This window comes from Tachyglossus aculeatus, chromosome 23 (assembly GCF_015852505.1).
Source record: "Tachyglossus aculeatus isolate mTacAcu1 chromosome 23, mTacAcu1.pri, whole genome shotgun sequence".
In the NCBI taxonomy this organism is placed as follows: Eukaryota; Metazoa; Chordata; class Mammalia; order Monotremata; family Tachyglossidae; genus Tachyglossus; species Tachyglossus aculeatus.
The window spans coordinates 2,833,185-2,859,222 of NC_052088.1; the positions used below are offsets into that span (position 1 = coordinate 2,833,185).

General features: G+C 43.9%; 1 protein-coding gene across 3 annotated transcripts in view; it reads left to right on the forward strand.

Moving 5' to 3' along the window:
- RGS6 (regulator of G protein signaling 6) overlaps window positions 1-26,038 on the forward strand; it is a 419,024-nt gene that overhangs the window by 289,671 nt on the left and 103,315 nt on the right. For all 3 annotated transcript variants that reach the window (XM_038765488.1, XM_038765486.1, XM_038765487.1), the window contains exon 3: window positions 21,469-21,568. In XM_038765488.1, the coding sequence (XP_038621416.1) occupies window positions 21,469-21,568 (100 nt within the window). The remainder of the gene's footprint in view (window positions 1-21,468; window positions 21,569-26,038) is intronic.

Sequence of the window (26,038 nt, forward strand, 5' to 3'; positions counted from 1 at the left end):
TCCCACGTGCAGCCCACAGTCTAGGAAGGAGGAAGGAGGATTTAATCCCCATTTGACAGATGAGGAAACTGAGGCACAGAGAAGTGAAGTGACTTGCCCAAGGTCACACAGCAGTCAGTTCAAGCCAGTATTAGAACTTTGGTCCTGTGACTCTCAGGCCCTTGCTTTTTCTACCGGGCCATGCTGTGTCTTTCCATTTGTCTTGATAGTTTTCTTTTTTGGAAAAGCCATTTGGCTGAAATAATGATCCAGTAATTGAATTCCTCAGCACTTAGCTCAAATTGCTGTCCTGACAGAGGGGAGAAAGGTCAACATTGCTACCATGGAACAATCGCAGCCCAAGAGATTTAGTAACAAAAGCCAAAGAGGAATCAGTGGTATTTATTGAGCACTCACTTTGTGCAGAACACTGTATTAAGTGCTTGGGAGAGGACAACAGAATTAGCAGACATGTTCCCTGCCCAAAATGAGCTTACCGTCTAGAAGGGGTGATAGATGTTAATTTGAATAAAGAAGTAAATTTCTTAATTTATAATATATAATTGAAAGATATGCTTGATGTATCTTGAGGAAGGGCAAGTTTGGAAGCTGTATATGTGAAAATGTTCTTTTTCTAGATATTTGAAATGACATCGTACTTATTTTTCTCCCCCTTTTAGCTGTGAGATATTGTGGGAGGGATTTTTGTTGTGTTTTGTTTAAACGTTCCTTGCAGTAAATTGAAAGCAGAGTCTCTAGCATACACTTAACCGGTAGCAGAATCGTTGAATAAATCATGAAATCAGTAGGTGAACTAAATAATAGCAGTCCTGGGGAGACTTGTAATTGAGTGTCTAAAGGATTTATTCCCCCCTTGCCTTTGTCAGGAATATCTTCTACTAAGGGGAACATGTCTATCACCTTTAGAAGGACAGGTAGCATGACAAATTGGAATGTTAAGAAAGTCTGGTTTTTAGAAATATCTTGGTATTTCCTTTCTCCTTTTGTCTGGAAGTCTTATTTTAGAGGCTTTGGTGGGGATGTGAATTTTGAGTGTCTAGTGAGTACTGAAAGAGTAATGTAGCTCAAAAGGAGGTGTATTCTGTGTAGGCCTTACCCAAGCTAGGCATTGTAACCTATCAATCTGTCAATCAATTAATAGTATTTATTGAGCTCTTAGTATGTGTAAGGCCCTAGTGGCTAAAGCACAGGCCTGGAACTCAGAGGATATATGCTCATTATGGGCAGGGAATGTGTCTTATACACTGTTATATTGTATTCTCAAGTGCTTAGTACAGTACTCTGCACACGATAAGCACTCAATAAATATGACTGACTGACTGACTGACTGACCTGGGTTCTAACCCTGGTTCGCCCACTTGCCTGCGCGTGACCTTAGGTAAGTCATTTCACTTCTGTGCCTCAGTCCCCACCTATTTAGTCTGTGAATCCCATGTAGGATAGGGACTGTGTTTTTCTGTTTGTTCATTTGTTTTTAAATAATACACTTTAAGTGCCTACTATGTGTCAGGCCCTGTCCTAAGCACAGGGGTAGATACAAGATCATCAAATTGGACACAATTCATGTTCTACATGGGACTCAGTCTTAAGCCCCATTTTGCAGGTGAGGTAACCAAGGCACCAAGAATCAATCAGTTGTATTTACTGAGAACTTGCTCTGTGCAGAGCCCCATACTAATTGCTTGGGAGTTGGTAAAAATTAAAGAGTTGGTAAACACATTCCCTGCCCACACCGAGCTTACAGTCTAGAGGGGGAGACAGACATTAGTGTAAATAAATAATTTATGGATAGGGACATAAGTGGTTTGGGTCTGAGAGAAGTTGTGACTTGCCCAAAGCGGTGGAATTGTGTCCAACCTGATTATCATGTATCTACGGCAGTGACCATGAGAAACAGCATGGCATAATAATAATAATAATAATAATAATAATAATAATAATAATAACAATAATGATGATATTTGTTAAGTTCTTACTATGTGCAAAGCACTGTTCTAAGCGCATGGGGATAAAAGGTGACCTGGTTGGCCCATGTGGGACTCACAATCTTAATCCCTAGATGAGGTAACTGAGGCACAGAAAAGTCAAGTGACTTGCCCAAAGTCACACAGCCAATAAGTGGCAGAGCCGGGATTAGAATCCATGACCTCTGACTCCCAAGCCCATGCTCTTTCCATTGAGCAATACTGTAGTGGATACAGCCCGGGCCTGGGAGTCAGCAGGTCATGGGTTCTAATTCCGGCTCCACCTTATGTCTGCTGTGTGACCTTGGACAAATCATTTCACTTTTCTGTATGCTATTTGCCTCATCTGTAAAAAAAGGGTTGGAAACTGTGAGCCACACGTGGGGCAGGGACTGTGTACAACAGTTTTGCTTGTATTCTCCCCAGTGCTTAGTATGGTATTTGGCACATAGTAAATGCTTAACAAATACCATCATCATTGTTGTTATTATTAGTATAATGCATGGTATACAGTAAATGCTTAACAAACCCCACAGTTTTTAACCCACTTAACAATACTTCCCCAACTCCAGTTATCCACAATCGTATATTACTATGTCAGAAGTTCACAGATCCTATAGGAGCTCAGCCATTACTACCTCTGAATTAGAAGTTGGTAGACATGACACCTTTATCCGATTCCAAAGAGCAACTTTCAGCAAATTCACCTATATTTTATTGCTCAGGAATTCATATGGTTGGCAGTCTAAAAGTTAATAATAATTGTGGTATTTATTAAGCGCTTAGTATGTGCCAGGCACTGTATTAAGCGCTGGAATAGATATGAGATAATTGGTTTGGACACAGTTCCTGTCATACATAGGGCTCCCCGCCTGAATTCTCAGTTTACAGACAAGGCCCAGAGAAGCAAAGCAACTTGCCCAAGGTCACACAGCAGACGAGTGGTGGAGCAGGGATTGGAACCTAGGTCCTTCTGACTCCCAGGCTCATACTCTATCAACTAGGCCAACAAAGATACTGCTCAATGAAGGGGTAAAGATTGGGCTGTATTTGGTCTGATTTTCATTCAGCAACGAGGGCAGTTATTTTTCATATTTAGAACCCAATAGGAGTATTTGGACTCATATTAACTAGAGGAAATTCAATTTCTGGTCCAAAAGGGGACAGTGTTTAACTTAATTGCTCAGGGTTGTCAGAGTTAATTAAAAAACCTCTCATTGTAGACACTTGGACAGGAAGAAAAAGCTCCCTGAATAGATGGGGTTGCTGCCTCTTCTGCCCTCACTTTAGACAAGGGGCTTTCTCCACTGGAGTTCACTCTGCTCAACTGTATCCAAATGAAACACAAGCTGCTTTTACAGAGTGTGCTTACTGAAAGACCATCTCCTGACAAACTAGAGAAGCAGCGTGGCTAAATGGAAAAAGCATGGGCTTAGGAGTCAGAGATTGTGGGTTCTAATCCTGGCTCTGTCACTTCTCAGCTCTGTGTCTTTGGGCAAGACACTTAACTTCTCTGTGCCTCAGTTACCTCATCTGTAGAATGGGGATTAAGACTGGGAGCCCCACATGGGACAACCTGATTACCTTGTATTTCCCCTAGTGCTTAGAACAGTGCTTGGCACATAGTAAGCGCTTAACAAATACCATCATTATTATTATTACTTCTAAGATATTCGACATTACAGGTTGTCATAGCAAAGCCATAAAGAAAAAACCCCCCACAATGCTGTATTCATTGTCAAGGTTGCCTTTATCATCAATAATGATTGATATTATTGATAGTAATAATAATAATAATGGTATTTGTTAAGCACTTGCTGTGTGACAGACACTGTACTAAGAGCTGGGGTGGATACAAAAAAATTGGGTCGGCCACAATCCCTTCCGCATATGGGGCTCACACTCCCGTTTGTCATTTCACAGATGAGGGGACTGAGGCCTAGAAAGGTGAAGTGACTTGGCCAAGGTCACACAGCAGACACGTGGCAGAGCTGGGATTAGAACTCAGATCCTCCTGACTCCCAGGCCTGTGCTCTGTCCGCTAGGCCATGCTGTTTGTCATTTACTTCTCCATTCACTTTATTTACTATTTACTCTATCAGGCTTCTTGTCTTGTCTTATGCTGTCAAGTCATCTCCGACCCTTTGTGATGCCATGGACACATTTCACCCAGAATGCCCCACCTCCATCTGTAATGGTAATGGATCCATAGAGTTTTCATGGTAGAGAAGCAGCATGGCATAGTGGATAGAGCATGGGCATGGGAGTCAGAAGATCATTGGTTCTAATCATGGCTCTGCCACTTGTCTGCTGTGTGACCTTGGGCAAGTCACTTCCCTTCTCTGTCCCTCAGTTACCTCATCTGTAAAATAGAGATTAAGACCGTGAGCCCCACACGGGACAACCTGATTACCTTGTATCTACCCTAGTGCTTATAACAGTGCTTGGCACATAGTAAGCACTTAATACTGTAATTATTATTATGGTAAAAATACTGAAGTGGTTTACCACTGCCTCCTTCCACGCAGTAAACTTGAGTCTCTGCCCTCAACTCACGTCCTCCCCCTGGCCTGGAATGCCCTCCCTCCGCACATCCGTCAAGCTAGCTGTCTTCCTTCCCTCAAAGCCCCACTGAGAGCTCACCTCCTCCAGGAGGCCTTCCCAGACTGGGCCCCCTCCTTCCTCTCCCCCTCCTCCCCTTCCCCATCCCCCCCGCCTTACCTCCTTCCCCTCCCCACAGCACCTGTATATATGTATATATGGTTGTACATATTTATTACTCTATTTTACTTGTACATATTTATTCTATTTATTTTATTTGTTTTATATGTTTTGTTTTGTTGTCTGTCTCCCCCTTCTAGACTGTGAGCCTGCTGTTGGGTAGGGACCGTCTCTATATGTTGCAAACTTGTACTTCCCAGGCGCTTAGTACAGTGCTGTGCACACAGTAAGTGCTCAATAAATACGATTGAATGAATGAATGAATTACTCTCTCCCATGCCGCTACTGCCCAGCACTGGGGAGTTTTGACTTGTAGAAGATTTCCTGCCACTCACCAGCCACTGGCCAAGCTAGGGATGGAATGGGTAGGACTCTGCTTGACTCTCCCTCCTATAGTCAAGACTGGTAGAGTACTGGAAGCTATCCAGGTGTGACCCTGGAAGGGGTCTATCAGGCTTTCCTTTTGGTTTTCAGGAGGAGGCAGGCTGGATAAATATCTTTGTGTAAAGGTAATGTGGGTTATTACTTCTGACCAGTCACTGATTCATTATAGAAAGGCAACAAGCTTTCTGCAAACCTACCTACTTGTCTCCAAAATGGGAGTGAACTTTTTTTATGGTATTTGTTGAGCACTCATTTTATACTCAGCACTGTACTAAGCTCTGGGAGAGATACAACTTTATCAGGTTGGACACAGTACCTGTCCCATATGGGGGACATATCCCTCCTACCATTCCTTTCCAAACTCCTTGAACGAGTTGTCTACACTCGCTGCCTAGAATTCCTCAACAACAACTCTCTCCTCGACCCCCTCCAGTCTGGCTTCCGTCCCCTACATTCCATGGAAACTGCCCTCTCAAAGGTCACCAATGACCTCCTGCTTGCCAAATCCAACGGCTCATGCTCTGTCCTAATCCTCCTCGACCTCTCAGCTGCCTTTGACACTGTGGACCACCCCCTTCTTCTCAACACGCTGTCTGACCTTGGCTTCACAGACTCCGTCCTCTCCTGGTTCTCCTCTTACCTCTCCGGTCGTTCTTTCTCAGTCTCTTTTGCAGGCTCCTCCTCCCCCTCCCATCCTCTTACTGTGGGGGTTCCCCAAGGTTCAGTGCTTGGTCCTCTTCTGTTCTCGATCTACACGCACTCCCTTGGTGACCTCATTCGCTCCCACGGCTTCAACTATCATCTCTACGCTGATGACACCCGGATCTACATCTCTGCCCCTGCTCTCTCCTCCTCTCTCCAGGCTCACATCTCCTCCTGCCTTCAGGACATCTCCATTTGGATGTCTGCCTGTCAACTAAAGCTCAACATGTCAAAGACTGAACTCCTTGTCTTCCCTCCCAAACCTTGCCCTCTCCCTGACTTTCCCATCTCTGTTGACGGCACTACCATCCTTCCCGTCTCACAAGCCCGCAACTTTGGTATCATCCTCGACTCCTCTCTCTCATTCACCCCTCACATCCAAGCCGTCACCAAAACCTGCCGGTCTCAGCTCCGCAACATTGCCAAGATCCGCCCTTTCCTCTCCATCCCAACCGCTACCCTGCTCATTCAAGCTCTCATCCTATCCCGTCTGGACTACTGCATTAGCCTGATCCCTGATCTCCCATCCTCGTGTCTCTCTCCACTTCAATCCATACTTCATGCTGCTGCCCGGATTATGTTTGTCCAGAAACGCTCTGGGCATATCACTCCCCTCCTCAAAAATCTCCAGTGGCTACCAATCAATCTGCGCATCAGGCAGAAACTCCTCACCCTGGGCTTCAAGGCTCTCCATCACCTCGCCCCCTCCTACCTCACCTCCCTTTTCTCTGTCTGCAGCCCACCCCGCACCCTCCGCTCCTCTGCCGCTAATCTCCTCACCGTACCTCGTTCTCGCCTGTCCCGCCATCGACCCCCGGGCCTGGAATGCCCTCTCTCTGCCCCTCCGCCAAGCTAGCTCTCTTCCTCCCTTCAAGGCCCTACTGAGAGCTCACCTCTTCCAGGAGGCCTTCCCAGACTGAGCCCCTTCCTTCCTCTCCCCCTCGTCCCCCCTCCATCCCCCCCATCTTACCTCCTTCCCTTCCCCACAGCACCTGTATATATGTATATATGTTTGTACATATTTATTACTCTATTTATTTATTTATTTATTTTATTTGTACATATCTATTCTATTTATTTTATTTTGTTAATATGTTTGGTTTTGTTCTCTGTCTCCCCCTTTTAGACTGTGAGCCCACTGTTGGGTAGGGACTGTCTCTATATGTTGCCAATTTGTACTTCCCAAGCGCTTAGTACAGTGCTCTGCACATAGTAAGCACTCAATAAGTACGATTGATGATGATGATGGGGGCCGACAGACTTAATCCCCATTTTACAGCTGAGGTACCTGAGGCACAGAAAAGTGAAGTGACTTGCCCAAGGTCACACAGCAGAAAAGTGGCAGAACCGGGATTAGAACCCAGGTGTCAACTTTTTACAGAAATCATGAGGATTGGTGAATGATTGTAAAATAGTGGTAGTAATAGTGATGGTTTTAGTATTCTTAAAGGAGGAAGAAGAAATGATAAAATAGGGAAAATGTATTTTATAATGAAACTTTACCTGGGAAATAATTTGAGGATTTTAACAGAGGGAAGAGTAGAACCAAAGATGGATCTTTGTTTTTAAAACTGAATATTTATTTTTGGGTCTTTTTTTTTAGAGTATTTGTTAAGTACGTTCTATGTGCCAGGCACTGTTTTAGGCACTGTATTAAGCACTGGGGTATATACAAGTTAATCAGGTTGGGCATTTGGGGCTCACTGTTTTCATTCCCATTTTATAGATGAGGGAATTGAGGCACAGAGATGTTAGGTGACTTGTCCAAGGTCACATAGCAGACAAGTAGCGGTCTGGATTAGAACCCAGGTCCTGACTTCCAGGTCCATGCTATATCCACTAGGCCTCACTGCTAGGCAGCTGATCGAAGAGTCCTGGAAAAACGCTAAGATTAACTGAGACGAACTGATGTGCTCAGGAGTCGTGTGGGAAAGGAATGTATCTGTTATATTGTATTCTCCCAAGCACTTAGTACAGTGCTCGTTACAAACTATGTGCTCAATAAATACCACTGATTAATTGACTAAGCCCACTGTGTATGGGCAGGGACATGTCTACCAACTCTGTTATAATGTAATCTCCCAAGTGCTTAGTACAGTGCTCAGCACAAAATATGCACTCAATAAATACCACTGATTGATTGACTAAGCCCATTGTGGGCAGGGACATGTCTACCAACTCTGTTATAGGATACTCTCACAAGCGCTTCGTACAGTGCTCTGCACACAGTAAGTGCTCAATAAATACAATCGATTGATTGTTTTCGGACAACCTCATGACCCTTTTGGTGCAAGAAGGCTCTTTTCTTTCCATATGAAAAACTTGATTAGCAACATTCATTCATTCAGTCGTATTTATTGAGCGCTTACTGTGTGCAGAGCACTGTACTAAGTGCTTGAGAAGTACAAGTCGGCAATATCTAGAGACGGTCCCTACCCAACAGCGGGCTCACAGTCTGGAAGGGGGAGACAGACAACAAAACAAAACATATAAACCAAATAAAATAAATAGAATAAATATGTACAAGTAAAATAAATAAAGAGTAATAAATATGTACAAACATATATACATATATACAGGTGCTGTGGGGAGGGGAAGGAGGTAAGGTGGGGGGAATGGGGAGGGGGAGGAGGGGGAGAGGAAGGAGGGGGTTCAGTCTGGGATTCATTCAATCGTATTTATTGAGCACTTACTGTATGTAGAGCACTGGACTAAGCACTTGGGAAGTCCAAGTTCATTCATTCATTCATTCAGTCATATTTATTGAGCACTTACTGTGTGCAGAGCACTGGACTAAGCGCTTGGGAAGTCCAAGTTGGCAACATCTAGAGACGGTCCCTACCCAACAGCAGGCTTACAGTCTAGAAGGGGGAGACAGATGACAAAACAAAACATATTAACAAAATAAAATAAATAGAATAAATATGTACAAATAAAATAGAGTAATAAATGCATACAAACATATATACATATATACAGGTGCTGTGGGGAGGGGAAGGAGTAAGGCGGGGGGATGGGGAGGGGGAGGAGGGGGAAAGGAAGGAGGGGGCTCAGTCTGTGATTCATTCAATTGTATTTATTGAGCGCTTACTGTGTGCAGAGCACTAGAATAAGCACTTGGTAAGTACAAGTTGGCAACATCTAGAGACGGTCCCTACCCAACAGCAGGCTCACAATCTAGAAGCGGGAGACAGACGACAAAACAAAACATATTAACAAGATAGAATAAATATGTACAAATAAAATAAATAAATAAATAGAGTAATAAATGCGCACAAACATATATACATATATACAGGTGCTGTGGGGAGGGGAAGGAGGTAAGGTGGGGGGGATGGGGAGGGGGATGAGGGGGAGAGGAAGGAGGGGACTCAGTCTGGGATTCATTCAATTATATTTATTGAGCACTTACTGTGTGCAGAGCACTGGACTAAGCGCTTGGGTAGTCCAAGTTAGCAACAGACACAGATAAATGGCTTTTTACCTTAGGGAACTACTGTATGTCTTTTTCTTGCGCTGTAGCTCTTGTTTTTTTTATTTTTTTCATGTTTCCTGGTTTTTGCAAGAGAGTGGAAAAGGGCCATTCCCATGCCAATAATAATGACGGTATTTTTTAAGTACCATTCTAAGAACTGCGGTGAATATAAACTATTCAAGTTCCACACACAGGGCTCACAGTTGAAGTAGGAGGGAGAACGAGTCTTGAATCCTCATTTTCCAGATGAGGAAGCTGAGGCATAGTGCTATTAAGTGAGTTGTCCAGGGCCACACAGCAGGCAATGGCGGAGCTGAGATTAGAACTCAGGGCCTCTTGACTTCCAGGGCTGAGCTACTTCCGCTAGGTAATGGTGCTTCTTGCCAACCTTCACCGGATTCCTCAGAGCACAAAATGGGTGAATGCTATCTGCTGCTGTTGAGCTCTCAGAGATAATCTGTTTCCTAAGCACACATTGAACCCAGGGAGTGTGAATGGCTCGGCACAAACCCTCACCACTATTTCAAAAACAACTTAAAAGCAGGTCTATTTAGTATACTTTTCTCCTTAACCTTTGGGGTCTGAGCAAATCTGAAGGACTGTGTACAAGAGATTTTTCACTTTTAAAAACACTCACATAAATCAGTTGATCAATCGACGGTCTTTATTCAGCACTTACTCTGTGCAGAGCAGCGTGTCCTAATGGAAAGAGCACAGGCCTGGGATTCAGAGGACCTGGATCCTAATCCCATCTCCGCTAATTGTCTGCTGTGTGACCTTGGGCAAGTCACTTCATTTCTCTGTGCCTCAGTTATCGCATCCATTTGTCATATGTGGGACAGGGACTGTGTCCAACCTTATTTACTTGTATTGATTTCATGTTGTCTTAGTATTTTGTTTCACAGCTCCTTATTTATCTTTGCCAATCTCCTCTCCCTGTTTGATTTTTAGGTTTTGAGCCCCATGAGGAATAGAGTTCTTGTCAATTCCCATCTGAGTAATTTTTGCCAGCTCTTAAAACAGAGCTGTAGACGCAGTAAGCACTTAACATGGCCTAGTGGATGGAGGACAGGCCTGGAGTCAGAAGGACCTGAGTTCTAATCCTGCTCTGCCACTTGCCTGCTGAGTGACCTTGGGGAAGTCACTTAAATTCTCTGTGCCTCAATTAGCTTGCATCAGTCCTAGCACTTAGTGTAGTGCCTGGCACATAGTAAATATTTAACAAATACCACCATTATTACCAATATTATTAATAAATACTATTACTCCTAATGGGAAGTGGCTTGCAGACATTTGGCTTGATTCTGTTCAAACGCCTAATGAATTTATCCACGACTCACCTGAGCCTCATAGAAAATAATTTTATACACCATTAGTATAAAATTATGCTGCTGTTCAAGCAAACTGAATTGCTAATTCCTTAGGGTCAGCCCTCTGTTTGCTTTGTACAACAATATACTTTACAGTGATGGCAGTTTATTTCCATTGTGATCTAGAAACCCAGGCTGGCAGATTTGTTTATCCACTGGTATTTGTTTAGGAGTTGCAAACTGTGAATGTCCAGAAAATTTTTTTTTAGAAGTGTAGAAATGATGCAATACAATGAAATGTTCTTTGGATACCGTTGTGCTGTGGATGTTTGCATCCAGGATTACTGAAAATATTTTCATTTAGTTGGAAATTGCTATTGGTTTCTGCTGCAAGGCAAAAGTCAAAGTGCTTTTTAATGATTGTGGCATTTGTTAAGCGAATAGTACCAAAAGCTGGGGTGGATGGATACAGGCAAATCGAGGTGGACACAGTCCCTGTCCCATGTGGGGCTCACCCACTCAATCCTCATTTCACAGATGAGGTAATTTAGGTCCAGAGAAGTGAAGTGACTTGCCCAGGGTCACACAGCAGAGAAGCAGCGTGGCTGAGTGGAAAGAGCCTGGGCTTCGGAGTCGGAGGTCGTGGGTTCAAATTCCGACTCTGCCAATTGTCAGCTGTGTGACTTTGGGCAAGTCACTTAACTTCTCTGTGCCTCAGTTACTTCATCTGTAAAATGGGGATTAAGACTGTGAGCCCCCTGTGGGACAACCTGTTGGGGATTAAGACTGTGAGCCTGCTGTGGGACAACCTGATCACCTGGTAACCTCCCCAACGCTTAGAACAGTGCTTTGCACATAGTAAGTGCTTAATAAATGCCATCATTATTATTATAAGTGGAGGAGCCAGGATTAGAACCCACACTCTTCTGACTCCCGTGCCTGTTCTCTATCCACTACACCGTGTTGCTCCCTGCCCATCACAAGTTTAAAATCTAAAGGGCTGTAATCAATTTGTGACATTTCTGTCCCCAAAGAGGAGAAACCCATCAGTGGATAAGCAGCAGTTCTTTATTAGTACAACGATTATTAACATTACAAATAATAGGAGCAGAACAGTGAATAAAGGCTTCACCTGATGGTAATAACAGGAATATGGAAAGATGAGTAGATTCATAAATAATTGAAAAAATGTGTACCGTAAGAAAATTGAAATATCTGCCAAAAAGGTGAGGATTGCAGGATACACATCAATCAATCAATCAGTGGTATTTATTGACCACTTACTCTGTGCAGATTATTACTTGCAAGTAATAATAATAACAGTGGCATTTGCTATGTGTCAGGCACTATATTAAGCGCTGCGTTAGACACAAGATTATCGGCTTGAACGCAGTCCCTGTCCCACGTAGGGCTTCCACTCTCAATCCCCATTTTACAAATGAAAGAACTGAGGCACAGAAAAGTGAAGTGATTTGCCCAAGGTTGCATAGCAGACAAGTGGCAGAGCTGGGACTAAAACACAGGTCCTTCTGACCTCCAGGTCGGTGCTGGCCGAGCTGCTTCTCTGTGCAGTAGAGTACAGTACAGTACAATACAGTTAGTGTGATCCCTGCTTACAAAGAGCTTTACAGTCTACAGGGAGAGACAGGCATTAAAATAAATTAACAGATAAATGAAATAGTAAAATAGAGGGATATGTACATAAATGCTGTGGGCTGGGGAAATATCAAAGTGCTTAAGGGGGACACAGTTTGTAGTGGAAGCAGAGAGGAGGGCACAGAGGAGAAATGAAGAAGCAACATGGTTTAGTGGAAAGAGCCTGGGCCTGGGAGTCAGAGGACCTGGGTTGTATTCCCTCCACCGCCAATTGCTTGCTGTGTGACCTTGGGCAAGTCACTTCAGTTCTCTGTGCCTTAGTTCTGTTTGCCCTCCTACATAGACTGTGAACTCCATGCGGGACACAGACTGTGTCCTACTGAATTCGTTTGTCTCTACCCCAGTGATTTAAGCAGTGATTGACACATAGTAAGTGCTTAACAAATACCATTTAAAAAAAAATGAGGGCCTAGGAAAGGTCTCTTTGAAGAGGTGAGATTTTAGGAGGGTCTTTGAAGGTGGGAGAGTGGTTGACTATTGGATATGATGTGGGTCAGTCAATCAGACAGTCATTTATTGAGTGCTTACTGTGTGCAGAGCACTGTATAACATTACAACAATAAACAGACACATTACCTGCCCACAATGAGCTTACAGTCTAGAGGTGGAGACAGACACCAATGTAAATGACATAAATGCTGTGGAGCTGGGAGGCGGGATGAATAAAGGGGGCAGTTGAGAGTGAGGCAGAAGAGAGTGGAAGAAGAGGAAAGGGGGGCTTAGTCAGGGAAGGCCTCTTGAAGGAGATGGCCTTCAGTAAAACTTTGGAGGAAGGGAGAGTAACTGTCAGTTGCATTTGAGCAGGCAAGGCATTCCAGGCCAGAAGCAGGACATGGGCGAGAACGTGTGCAAGAGGTTGACAGTGGGATAGATGGGAGTGAGGGACAGAGAGAAGGTTAGTATTAGATGAGGAGAGTGAGCAGGCTGGTTCTGTAGTTCATCAGTGAGGAAAGGGAGGAAGAGGAGAATGGATTGAGTGGCTCAAGGTCAATGGTGAGGAGTTTTGTTTTGAATCGGAGGTGCAGAGTACTGAGAGGCAGTTCCAACAATCTTAAATAGTGGAAATAAGGATGACGCCTGAGCAGGGAAATAAATTGAGAGACCTCACATAAAGGAAAGAGCATGGGCTTGGGAGTCAGAGGACCTGGGTTTTCAACCCGACTCTGTCAATTACTCTGCCGATTGCTTGCCGTGTGACCTTGGGCAAGTCGCTTAACTTCTCTGGGCCTCAGTTTCCTCAGCTGTAAAATAGGGATTCACTACCAGTTCTCCCTCCTACTTGAGACTGTGAGCCTCATGCAGGACAGGGACTGCGCTCAATCTAATTAACTTGTACTTACTCCAGTGCTTAGAACAGTTTTTGACACAGAGGAAGCACTTAACAAGACTTGTCTTATGCCATCAAGTCATCTCCGACCCATAGTAACACCATAGACACATCTCTTCCAGAATGCCCCGCTCTCCATCTGCAGTTATTTTGGTAGTGGATCTATAGAGTTTTCTTGGTAAAAATCCGGAAGCGTTTTACAAGCAAATTGGGTTGGACACAGTCCCTGTCCCACATGGGGCTCACAATCTCAATCCCCATTTTACAGATGAGGTAACCGAGGCACAGAGAAGTGAAATGACTTGCCCAAGGTCACACAGCAGACAAGTGGTGGAGCCAGAAATAGAGCCCTTGTCCTCCGACTCCCAGACCCATGTTCTATCCACTATGCCATGCTGCTTCTCATGACCTCTTCATTCATTGTCATATTTATTGAGCACTAACTGTGTGTAAAGCACTGAACTAAGCACTTGGGAGAGTACACTATAACAATAAATAGACCCATTCCCTACCCACAACGAGCTTCTCTTTTGGGATCCAGTTTTTCTACTATGGCCCATTCCCCTCATACCTCTGAAAAGCAGTAAGGCCTAGGGGAAAGGACACGGAAGACCTGAGTTGTAATCCTGGCTCGCCATTTGCCTGCTGTGTGACCTTGGGCCAGTCACTTAACTTCTCTGGGCCTCAATTTACTCATTTTTAAAATGGAGGTTAATCAATCGGATTTACTGAGTGGTTACTGTGTGCGGAGCACTGTACTAAGGGCTTGGGAGAGTACAATACAACAGGGTTTGTAGAAACATTCTTTGCCCATCAGACGTTTACTGTCTAGATGGGGAGAAAGACATTAAAATAAATTATGAATATGTACATAAATTCTGGGGGTTTGAGGGTGTGGTGAGTATCAAAAGCTTAAAGGGTATAGATCAAATTGTGTAGTTGATGCAGAAGGGAGACAGAGTAGGGGAAAAATTGATTAATTCCTTGAATTGTATTTAGTGAGCACTTACTGTGTATAGAGTACTGTAATAAGCACTTGGGAGAGAACAATACACAGAGACGTGTATAATAATAATGATGATGGTATTTGTTAAGTGCTTACTATGTGCCAAGCACTGTTCTAAGCACTGGCGTAGATACAAGGTAATCAGGTTGTCCCATGTGTGGCTCACAGTCCCAATCCCCATTTTCCAGGTGTGGTAACTGAGGCCCAGAGAAGTGAAGTGACTTGTCCAAGGTCACAGCAGATAAGTGGTGGAGCTGGGATTAGAACCCATGAACCTCTGACTCCCAGACCTGTGCTCTATTCACTGTGCCAAGCTGTACAGCACCCTGTACACAGTCAGTGTTCAGTAACTATCACTGATTGATTGTGTGGCAAAGACATGATTTTCCCCCACTAAACAAGCATGATCTGCCTGAACTTCCTGGAGTTGTGTGGTCACTGGGCGGGTTCTCTGAACCAGCTCTGCACACTTCTTTTGTTTCCAAAGAACTTCCGCCCTCTGGAACAAAGACTTAGGCAATTCATCACCCTAACAAAATGGCTGGGATAGCAGTAGGATACCATCACAGTAACAGTAATAATTATTAATAGCTGTGGTATTTGTTAAGCTCTTACTTTGTGCCAGGCACTGTCCTAAGTGCTGGGGTGGATCCAAGCAAATCAATCAATCGATGGTATTTTTTGAGCGCTTACTCTGTGCAGAGCACTGTACTAAACGCTTGGGAAGTTCAAGTCAGCAACATATAGAGACAGTCCCTACCCAACATCGGGCTCTCAGTCTAGAAGGACTGTCCTAATCGCTTGAGAGACTCCAGTACAACAGAGTTGATAGACATGTTCCCTGGCAACAATGAATCAAACAGTGGTATTTATTGAGCACTTATCAGGTACATTGTACTAAGCCCTTGGGAGAGTCCAGTACAACAGAGTTGGTAGACATGTTTCCTGGCCACAACGCATTTAGCGAGTGGTATTTACTAAGCTGGGTTGGACACAGTCCCTGTTCCATGTGGGGCCCACAGTCTCAGATAAGATAACTGAGGTGCAGGGAAGTGAAATGACTTGCCCAAAGTCACACAGCAGACAAGTGGCCGAGCTGGGATTAGAACCCATGACCTTCTGACTTCCAGGTCCGAGCTCTCTCCACTATGCCATGCTGCTTCCCATTGAGCAGGCCACCTGAGAACTGTCCTAGCTGGTATCTAATTGAGTGCTTATTGTGTGCAGACCACTGTATTAAATGCTTGGGAGAGTATACTATAACTGAAATGGTAGACCCATTCCAATCAATAAACTGTATTTAGCACTTAACGGTGTGCAGAGCACTTAAGTGTTGGGAGAATACAACATAACACATTTGGACCCGTTCCAATCAGCCAATCAATGCTATTTATTGAATGCTTTATGTGTGCAGAGCACTGTACTAAGCACTTGGGAGAGTAACAATTTAGCAAAGTTGGTAGACCTGTCCCAGGTAAATAATCAGTCATCTTTATTGAGCGCTTACTGTGTGCAGAGCACTGTACTAAGCATTTGGGAGAGTTCAGTATCACAGAGTTGGAAGACCCATTCCCTACCCACAGTGAGTTTACAGGTAAAAAAACAGACAATGATATCGCCTAAATGTGAACTCTGCTTTCAAACGCAGTGGTTGCCAGGTAGCCAAAGGGCAGGTTCAGTGATTAGAAACCACCTTTTTGCAATATTCTTATGCCTCATTATTAATAAATGCGGTAGTTGTTACGGCGCTTACTACATGCTAAGCACTAAACTGAGAGTTGCAGTAGATAAAGGATAACCAGGACCCACATAGGCCTCCTAGAGTAAGTAGGAGGGAGGACAGGTATTGAATCCCCATTTTGCAGATGAGGGAACTGAGGCACAGAGAAGTGAAATGACTTGCTTAGAGTCACACAGCAGACAAGTGGCGGAGCCGGAATTAAAAACTCTGATTCTCAAACCCGTGCTCTGTTCGCTAAACCAGGCTGCTTCTCTAATAATCCTTCCATTATTACCATGTATACTCCTTGGCTCCTTTAGACACTTGCTTCTGGATAAAATTCTTTATGCCATGTTTCTACGTGGTCTCTAGAACATGGCAGGGTGACCTAGAGGAAAGACCCCAGGCCTAGGAGTCAGAACAAACTGGATTCTAATCCCAGCTCTCATCCTTGTCAGTTGTGTGACCTTGAGCAAGTCACTTTCTTCTCTGGGTCTCAGTTCCCTCATCTGTAAAATGGGATTAAGACTGTGAGCCCCACGTGGGACAAGGACTGCATCCAAACTTATTACTTTGTTTCTATCCCAGTACTTAGTGATTTGGCTAGCACATAGTAAGCATATAACAAATGCCATTTTTAAAATAAGTGATCTTGATCTCAACCAGATCTTGGCCCTCACCCACCTCCAAATATAGATGCTCTGGGTGAGATTAAAGAATTCCCTGAAACTGAGGCACAGAGAAGTTAAAAGACATGCCTAAGGTCACACAGCAGGCAAGTAGCGGAGCTAGGATTCAAACCCAAGTTTCCTGACTCGCAGGCCCCTGCTCTTTCCACTAGGCTACACTGTTTCTCAGCCCCTTCCCCTCTTGGGGAAAAAAGATGGAGGCAAAGAAAGGGGGTTAGATGGTAGATGACCTCCCAACTACTTTCTTTCCAGATCTCCTCAAGGCTTTCTCTATGTTGTGTACAGCCTTCTTAAATTCCACTCTAGCAAGGAGTATAATCATCGCAGTGGTATTTATTGAGTGCCCACTGTGTGCGGATTAATGTACGAAGCACTGGGGAGAGGACATTACAACAGAATTGGTTGTACAACAGAAGACATGTCCCCTGCCTTCACTGAGCTTATAGTCTATTATGGGAGGATTTCTCCACATCCTGCTTTTTAGTCCTGTTTATCGTGTTGTTTTTTATAACTGTGGTTCTTTATTGTTGATGTAGAATCAGCTTCTTATATGCCACCAAATATTTTCCCCTAGTTAAGACTAGAAGAATTTTGAAACCAGGTCAGTATTCGACCTCTCATTACATCCTTTTGATTCCCCCTCTAGACTTATTAATAATAATCACTGTGGTATTTGTTAAGGGCTTACTATGTGCCAGATACTATACTAAGTGCCAGGGTAGATACAAGCAAATCGGGTTGACACAGTCCCTGTCTCTTGTGGGGCTCGCAATCTTAATCCCCATTTTACAGATGAGGTATCTGAGTTCCAGAGAAGTGAAGTGACTTGCCCAAGATCACACAGCAGACAAGTGGAGGAGCTGGAATTAGAACCCAAGTCTGTACTCTATCCACTAGCCCATGCTGCTTCTCTGCAAGCTTACTGAGAGCAAGGAACATGCCTACCAACTCTTTTGTACTTTCCAAGCACTTAGTTCAATGCTCTGCACACAGTAAGTCCTCAATAGATATGATTGATTGATTGATTCCCAGAATAAATTTGAATGCTTTGAGCTACGGCAGGCCTAAGATCGTGTTAAGTTGTGAAACACATTTCTCCAGTGGCAGGGGATGGAGACAATGAAAACCAAAACTTATTAGAACAGGATTGAATAGTTTGCTTTCTGTGGTGGGTAGGGACAGTATCTACCAACTCTGCTATACAGTATCTACCAACTCTGCTATATTGTACTCTTCCAAGTGCTTAGTACACTGCTCTGCACAAGTGCTCAGCAAATATGACGACTCGATTGATTGGTGGCCAAAACTCCATTATAAAAAGAGAGAGGATAACTGATAAGTCCCTCCATAAACTCAGAACTTCATTTTGCTGAGAACTGAGTAATAAATTCATTCATTCATTCAGTCATATTTATTGAGCGCTTATTGTGTGCAGAGCACAGTACTAAGCTCTTGGAAAGTACAATTCGGCAACAGATAGAGACTATCCGCTACCCAACAATGGGCTCACAGTCTAGAAATTACAATATGAATGAAAAATAGCAAAGATCAAACCAAAATTGCCTAAAAGTTTTCAGAATACTGGATCAGCCATCATGCAAGTTTGAAAATATTTTAGACAGATGTGTTAATCATGCCCATTTAGATGCTGGAATTTCTCATTGCTTTACGATTATAATATCATCAGTAACCATCTTTGCGAGCATGTGTTCAGAACACGGTTTTAGTTGGAGGGGGGAAATATATTAAAGAGGTTAAATATTTTATCCTTACCCTTGAGGGGTTTATAATCTTTGGGGACAAAACCTTCTTTTATTTGGAGAAAGAAAAGAGCAGCGTGGCTCAGTGGAAAAAGCACGGTCTTTGGAGTCAGAGGTCATGGGTTCAAATACCGGCTCCGCCAATTGTCAGCTGTGTGACTTTGGGCAAGTCACTTCACTTCTCGGTGCCGCAGTTACCTCGTCTGTCAAATGGGGATTAAGACTGTGAGCCCCCCGTGAGACAACCTGATCACCTTGTAACCTCCCCAGCCTTAGAACAGTGCTTTGCACATAGTTAAGTTCTTAATAAATGCCATCATTATTGTTATTATTATTATTAAAAGAGGAATCAAGGTAATGTGCACATAACAGTAGCTTCTCCACAACTGTTAAAATGCTGAGGAAGGCATTTTGTTGAAATTACCTTTTTTCTGGTATGTATTAAGTGCTTACGATGTGCCAGTTACTATACTAAGTGCTAGGGTAGATATAAGCAGATCAGCTTGAACACAATCCACTTCTCACATGGGCTGACATTATTCATCCCTGTTTTACAGATTAGGTACCTGAGGCATAGAAAGGGTAAGTGACTTGTCCAGGGTCACACAGCAGAGAAGGGGCAGAGGTCGGTTTGGAACCCAGGCCCTTCTGACTCCCAGGCTCCATGAGACCCATTTGCTTGGGGCAAACTTTCTTTCCACAAGCTCTTACTGCCTTGCCAATATTCTTAGGCCTGGACTAATAATCATTACACTCCATCAGAAAAGGCCATACTTTTCCAATCTTTGGGAATTGGGTATGGCTTCTTGTGCTCAAACAAGAATTTTGGAAAATTTCTGCAGAGGCAGCTGCTCCAAACTCTTTTTCCCCCAAAACGCCACCTCAGTATTGCCGTATATATTTGGAAGGGTGAGAAATTGCATCATCTTCAAATAGGACACATTTAGCAAGATCAAGTGTTTCTGATAACATTTTCGAAACCCAAACAGGAAATGGCTCAAACCGTCCAACTCGAGGGCGAGAGGCAGAACCAGGTTCAGAGAAGCCTATTCATTTAGATGAAGAAATATGATTATCCTTTGCCTGTTCTGATTTTTGCCTCCTGGGCTAATGAGATTGTGTCCAAAGAGTCATGTTTCACTTCCTTCCCAGATTCTGCAGCAGAAGGAGCCTCTAATGACATGCTGAAGCTGAAGTGATGGTCATTAGCAGTTACAAATAGGCAGCAGTTTACAAAGTCAAGATCAAATGCTTCAGTGAAAAAGACCTTCATGCCTGAAGCTCTCGCTGTCTTTCTCGGCAAAAGTTACAGCAAATTGAAACTTTTGTGTATGGCCCCTTCCACCAGCATTTTTTACCTGGTTTTAAAAATTGTTTCTATCTTCTCTGTAGGGAGCTATTAAAGCTCATCAAATTAATTCATTTAAACAATGATCTGACTCTTAAATTATTAATTCAAATGAGCACAGAAACACATTTTGATCTCCCTGACTGAGGTCGTATTTCTCAACAGAAAAATCAGTTAGTCGATTGTATTTATTGAGGGCTTACTGTGTGCAGAGCACTGTACTAAGCACTCAGGGGAGTACAATATAACAAGGTAACAGATACATTCCCTGCCCACAGTGAGCTTACAGTCTAGAGGGGGGAGACAGACATTAATAGAAATTAATCTATTTAACAAACACCATCATTTATTGTTATTTTTACAGTACAACCGATTTGGTAGAAACCGTCCCCGCCCATAATAAGTTTACAGTCTAGAGGACTATTCCTACTTCTACTCCTTGAAAATGGAAATTAATGATTGAGTAGAATTGGTTATGTAGTTCAGGTTTTTATATTACGCTCTTGTGTAAGGGTACAAAGTCAACCAATCGATGGTATTTATTGAACATTTCTAATGTGCAGGGCACTGTAATAAGTGTTTAGGAGAGTACAATACAACCGATTTGGTAGAAATCATCCCTGCCCGTGAGGAGCTTGCAAACAGTAAATTAATGTTGGAATAGGGAATGCTTTTGAACTGGCTATATGGCTCAGGTCCATATATTACTCTCTTGTATAAATGTGCAAAATCAATCAATCAGAGCACTGGACTAAGCACTTGGGAGACTCCAATACAACAGAACTGTAGAAGCAGCATGGAGCAGTGGATAGAGCCTGGGCCTGGGAGTCAGAAGGTTGTGGGTTTTAATCCTGATTCCACCACTTGTCTGTTGTGTGGCTTTGGGCAAGTCACTTCAGTTCTTTGTGCCTCAGTTTCCTCATCTGTAAAACAGGGATGAAAACCGTGAGCCCCATGTGGGACAAGGACTGTGTCCAACCTGATTTGCTTGCATCCACCCCAGCGCTTCGTACAGTGCCCGGCTCAGAGTAAGCCCTTTACAGATCCCTCAATCATTATTATTATTAGAGTTAGCAGGCACGTTCCCTGCCCATAGCGACCTAACAGTCTACAGGATGTTATAATAATGATGGTGTTTGTTAAGCACTTACTATGTGCCAAGCACTGTTCTAAGCACTGGGATAGATACAAGGTAATCGGATTGTCACATGTGGGGCTCATAGTCTTAATCCCCATTTTACAGATGAGGTAACTGAGGCCCAGAGAAGTTAAGTGACTTGCCCAAAGTCACACAACCGATAAGTGGCAGAGCCAGGGTTAGAACCCATGACCTCTGACTCCCAAGCCACGCTGTTAGGAATTCATAAGAGTAGTGCAGTAATAACTCCTCCTGTCCTGCTTTTCAGATTGAGGACATCATTACCAAGATGCAAGATGACAAAATTGGAGGAGTCCCAATTAGGACAGTCAAGAGTTTCCTGTCTAAAATCCCCAGCGTGGTGACAGGTAAGGTTCAGCGGGGGATCATAAAGATGTTCATTGCAGCGTGGAATGGCAACTGGAAGTATGAGAAGAATTTGGGGAAGGGAGCTCATAGCGTGGGAGAGTGAGAAAACTGTAAAACATGAGGAAAGGCAGGGCAATATTTTAAAGGCCAGCCTAAGGTTCTCTTGCAAAAGAGACACGCTGCCTCGAATTCCTCAACACCAACTCTCTCCTCAACCCCCTCCAATCTGGCGTCCGTCCCCTACGTTCCACAGAAACTGCCCTCTCAAAGGTCACCAGTGACCTCCTGCTTGCCAAATCCAATGGCTCATACTCTATCCTAATCCTCCTCTACCTCTCAGCTGCCTTTGACACTGTGGACCACCCCCTTCTTCTCAACACACTATCCAACCTTGGCTTCACAGACTCCATTCTCTGATGGTTCTCCTGTTATCTTCCTGGTTGTTCATTCTCAGTCTCTTTTGCAGGCTCCTCTTCCCCCTCCCATCCCCTTACTGTAGGGGTTCCTCAAGGTTCACTTCTTGGTCCCCTTCTGTTCTCGATCTACACTTACTCCCTTGGTGACCTCATTCGCTCCCACGGCTTCAACTATCATCTCTACGCTGATGACACTCAAATCTACATCTCTGCCCCTGCTCTCTCTCCCTCCCTCCAGGCTCACATCTCCTCCTGCCTTCAGGACATCTCCATCTGGATGTCTGCCCGCCACCTAAAACTCAACATGTCAATGACTGAACTCCTTATTTTCCCTCCCAAACCCTTCCCTCTCCCTGACTTTCCCATCCCTGTTGACGGCACTACCATCCTTCCCATCTCACAAGCCCGCAACCTTGGTGTCATCCTCGACTCCGCTCTCTCATTCGCCCCTCACATCCAAGCCGTCACCAAAACCTGCCGGTCTCAGCTCCGCAACATTGCCAAGATCCGCCCTTTCCTCTCCATCCAAACCGCTACCCTGCTCATTCAAGCTCTCATCCTATCCTGTCTGGATTACTGTATCAGCTTTCTCTCTGATCTCCCATCCTCCTGTCTCTCCCCACTTCAATCCATACTTCACACCGCTACCTGGATTGTCTTTGTCCAGTAATGCTCTGGGCATGTTACTCCCCTCCTCAAAAATCTCCAGTGGCTACCAATCAACCTGCGCATCAGGCAGAAACTCCTCACCCTCAGCTTCAAGGTTCTCCATCACTTTGTCCCCTCCTACCTCACCTCTCTTCTCTCCTTCTACAGCCCAGCCCACCCCACACCCTCCGCTCCTCTGCTGCTAATCTCCTCACCATGCCTCGTTCTCGCCTGTCCCACCGTCGACCCCCGGTCCACGTCATCCCCCTGGCCTGGAATGCCCTCCCTCCCCACATCCGCCAAGCTAGCTCTCTTCTTCCCTTCAAGGCCCTACTGAGAGCTCACCTCCTCCAGGAGGCCTTCCCAGACTGAGCCCCCTCCTTCCTCTCCCCCTCCTCCCCGTCTCCATCCCCTCCACCTTATCTCCTTCCCTTCCCCACAGCACCTGTATATATGTATATGTTTGTACATATTTATTACTCTATTTACCTATTTATTTTACTTGTACATATCTATTCTATTTATTTTATTTTGTTAATATGTTTTGTTTTGTTCTCCATCTCCCCCTTCTAGACTGTGAGCCCACTGTTGGGTAGGGACCATCTGTATATGTTGCCAGCTTGTACTTCCCAAGCACTTAGTGCAGTGCTCTGCACACAATAAGCACTCAATAAATACGATTGAATGAATGAATGAATGAAAAGAGTAGACATTAAAGACATTAAAAAGGTCCTGGTGACAAAAAGATCACACTGTTTTCAGAAGTCAATCAAACAATAAATGGCATTTATTGAATGTGTACTGGGTGCAGAGCACTGTTTTAAGGGCTTGGGACAGTACGGTATAATCGAGTTGGGAGACATGTTCCCTGCCCACAGTAAGGAAGGAGACGTACATTAATATGAATAAATTATGGCTATGTACATAAGTACTGCATAGTAAGTGCTTAACAAATACCATTAAAAATGCTGTGGAGCTGAAGAAGGGGTGAATAAAGGCAAGTGCAAGGGAAAAGGAACCTCTTCTCAAGTCAGGCAGTCATTTATATTTACTGAGCGCTTACCATGTGCAGAGCAATAATAATAACTGTAGTATTTGTTAAGCACTTACTGTGTGCCAAGCATCATTCCAGACACTGGGGTAGATACAAAGTAATCAGGTCAGGCAAAGTACCTGTCCCATATGCAGCACCCAGGCTTAGTCGCCATTTTACAGATGAGGTAACTGAGGCATAGAGAAGTGAAGTGACTTGTCCAAGGTCATACAGCAGACATACAGTGGAGCCGGAATTAGAACCCGGGTCCTTTGACCCCCCCCCAGGCCAGGTCTCTTTCCACTAGGCCACGCTGCTTTGGGAGAGTACAGTGGAACAGTATGCAGACACATTCTGTGCCCACAGTGATCTTACAGTCTAGAGACGGGGACGGACAATAGTATGAAGAATTTTTTACAAGCCTGGGCACTCTACCAGACAACTTGATATGCTGCAGTATTCTCTCTGCTTCCAGAGGTCTCACTGAACTACCTGACGCTGCATTCATAAAACATTTATTTTGTTCCCAGTGCTTTTAGTCATCCCATAATCCATTTCTGTTTCCTTCTAGAGACATTCTCTAAGCTCTCCAGCAAGCAGCATGGCTTAGTGGGTAGAACTCGGGTCTGGGAGTCAGAAGGACCTGGGTTCTAATCCTGACTCCTTCACTTGTCTACTGTGTGTGATCTTGGGCAAGTCACTTCACTTCTCTGAGTTTCAGTAACCTCAACTGTAGAATGGAGATTAAGACAGTCATAATGATGACATTTGATATATACATGACCAGATGATGTAGGTCATAATCTAAAATAATTATAATTATAAAAATAATTGTATTTAAGCGATTACTATGTGCCAAGCACTGTTCTAAACACTGGGCTAGGTTTGAGTAATCAGGTTGGGCACAGCCCCTGTCCCACACGGGGTTCACAGTCTCAATCCCCATTTTACAGGTGAGTGAACTGAGGCCCAGCAAAGTGAAGTGATTTGCCCAAGGTCATACAGCAGGCATGACAGAGCAGGAATTAAAATCCATATCTTCTGCCTCCCAGGCTCATGTTCTTTCCATGAGAACATGCTGCTTCTCTCTATATATAAATAAAACACAATTTTAAAATGACAACTCATTCTAAAGTACAGTAAATAGGCCTCAGGGCTTTGGCTCATCCATCATTCTTGAAGGGGGATTCCAACCATCAAATGAGAAAAATCCACCCCCCTCGTTGATTTAAAAGGCAAATTCATTATTACAGTGTTTCAGTATACTTTTGTTCTTGCCCATCAAAACCTCCATCATTCATTTTTGTCCTAGAGTTGTTCTTCTGAAATAATGGTAATAATAATAATGAGAATAATAATAATTTTGTTATTCCTTAAGCGCTTACTCTGTACCAGGCACTGTATGGTACATACTCTACATACGGTACCAGGTACTGTACTCTGCGGTACATACAAGGTAATCAGGATGGACATTCAATTCAATTCAATTCAGTCGTATTTATTGAGCACTTACTGTATGCAGAGCACTGTACTAAGCGCTTGGGAAGCACAATTTGGTAACATATAGAGACGGTCCCTACCCAACAGTGGGCTCACAGTCTAGAAGGCTGTGATAGGCACTGTACTAAGCGCTGGGGTAGATACAAGCAAATGAGATTGGACAGAAGTGCCATCCTGCCCCTGAAGGGTCACTGAGCCTCGCTGGGTGGCTCCTTCCTTCCTCCCACCTGGCTCTCTCTACCTCGGCCTGTCTGCCTATCTCTGCTCATTTTCCTCTAACCTGCTCTTTGGGATGGGTCTTTTCCTTCTGGGGCCATTCCCCTCCCGCTCTCGCCTCTCTTCCTCCGTGGCCCCTTCTCCATAGGGTCTCCGGGCCTAGTCCCTCTCAGTCCATACTGGGGTCAAGAGGTGGCGGCTGAGGGAGGGGAGGCTTCTGCTAAGCGCCTTAGGAGGCAGCTGGTGGCTAATCCTTCATCCAAGACAGCGCGGGCACTGCTTCAGCCTCTCATTCGTTCATTCATTCAATTGTATTTATTGAGCGCTTACTGCGCTTACTTGGGAAGTACAAGTTGGCAACATATAATAATAATAATAATAATAATAATAATAATAATAATAATAATAATCACCATCATCATCATCAATCGTATTTATTGAGCGCTTACTATGTGCAGAGCACTGTACTAAGCGCTTGGGAAGTACAAATTGGCAACATATAAAGACAGTCCCTACCCAACAGTGGGCTCACAGTCTAAAAGGGGGAGACAGAGAACAAAACCAAACATACTAACAAAATAAAATAAATAGGATAGATATGTACAAGTAAAATAAATAAATAAATAAATAGAGTAATAAATATGTACAAACATATA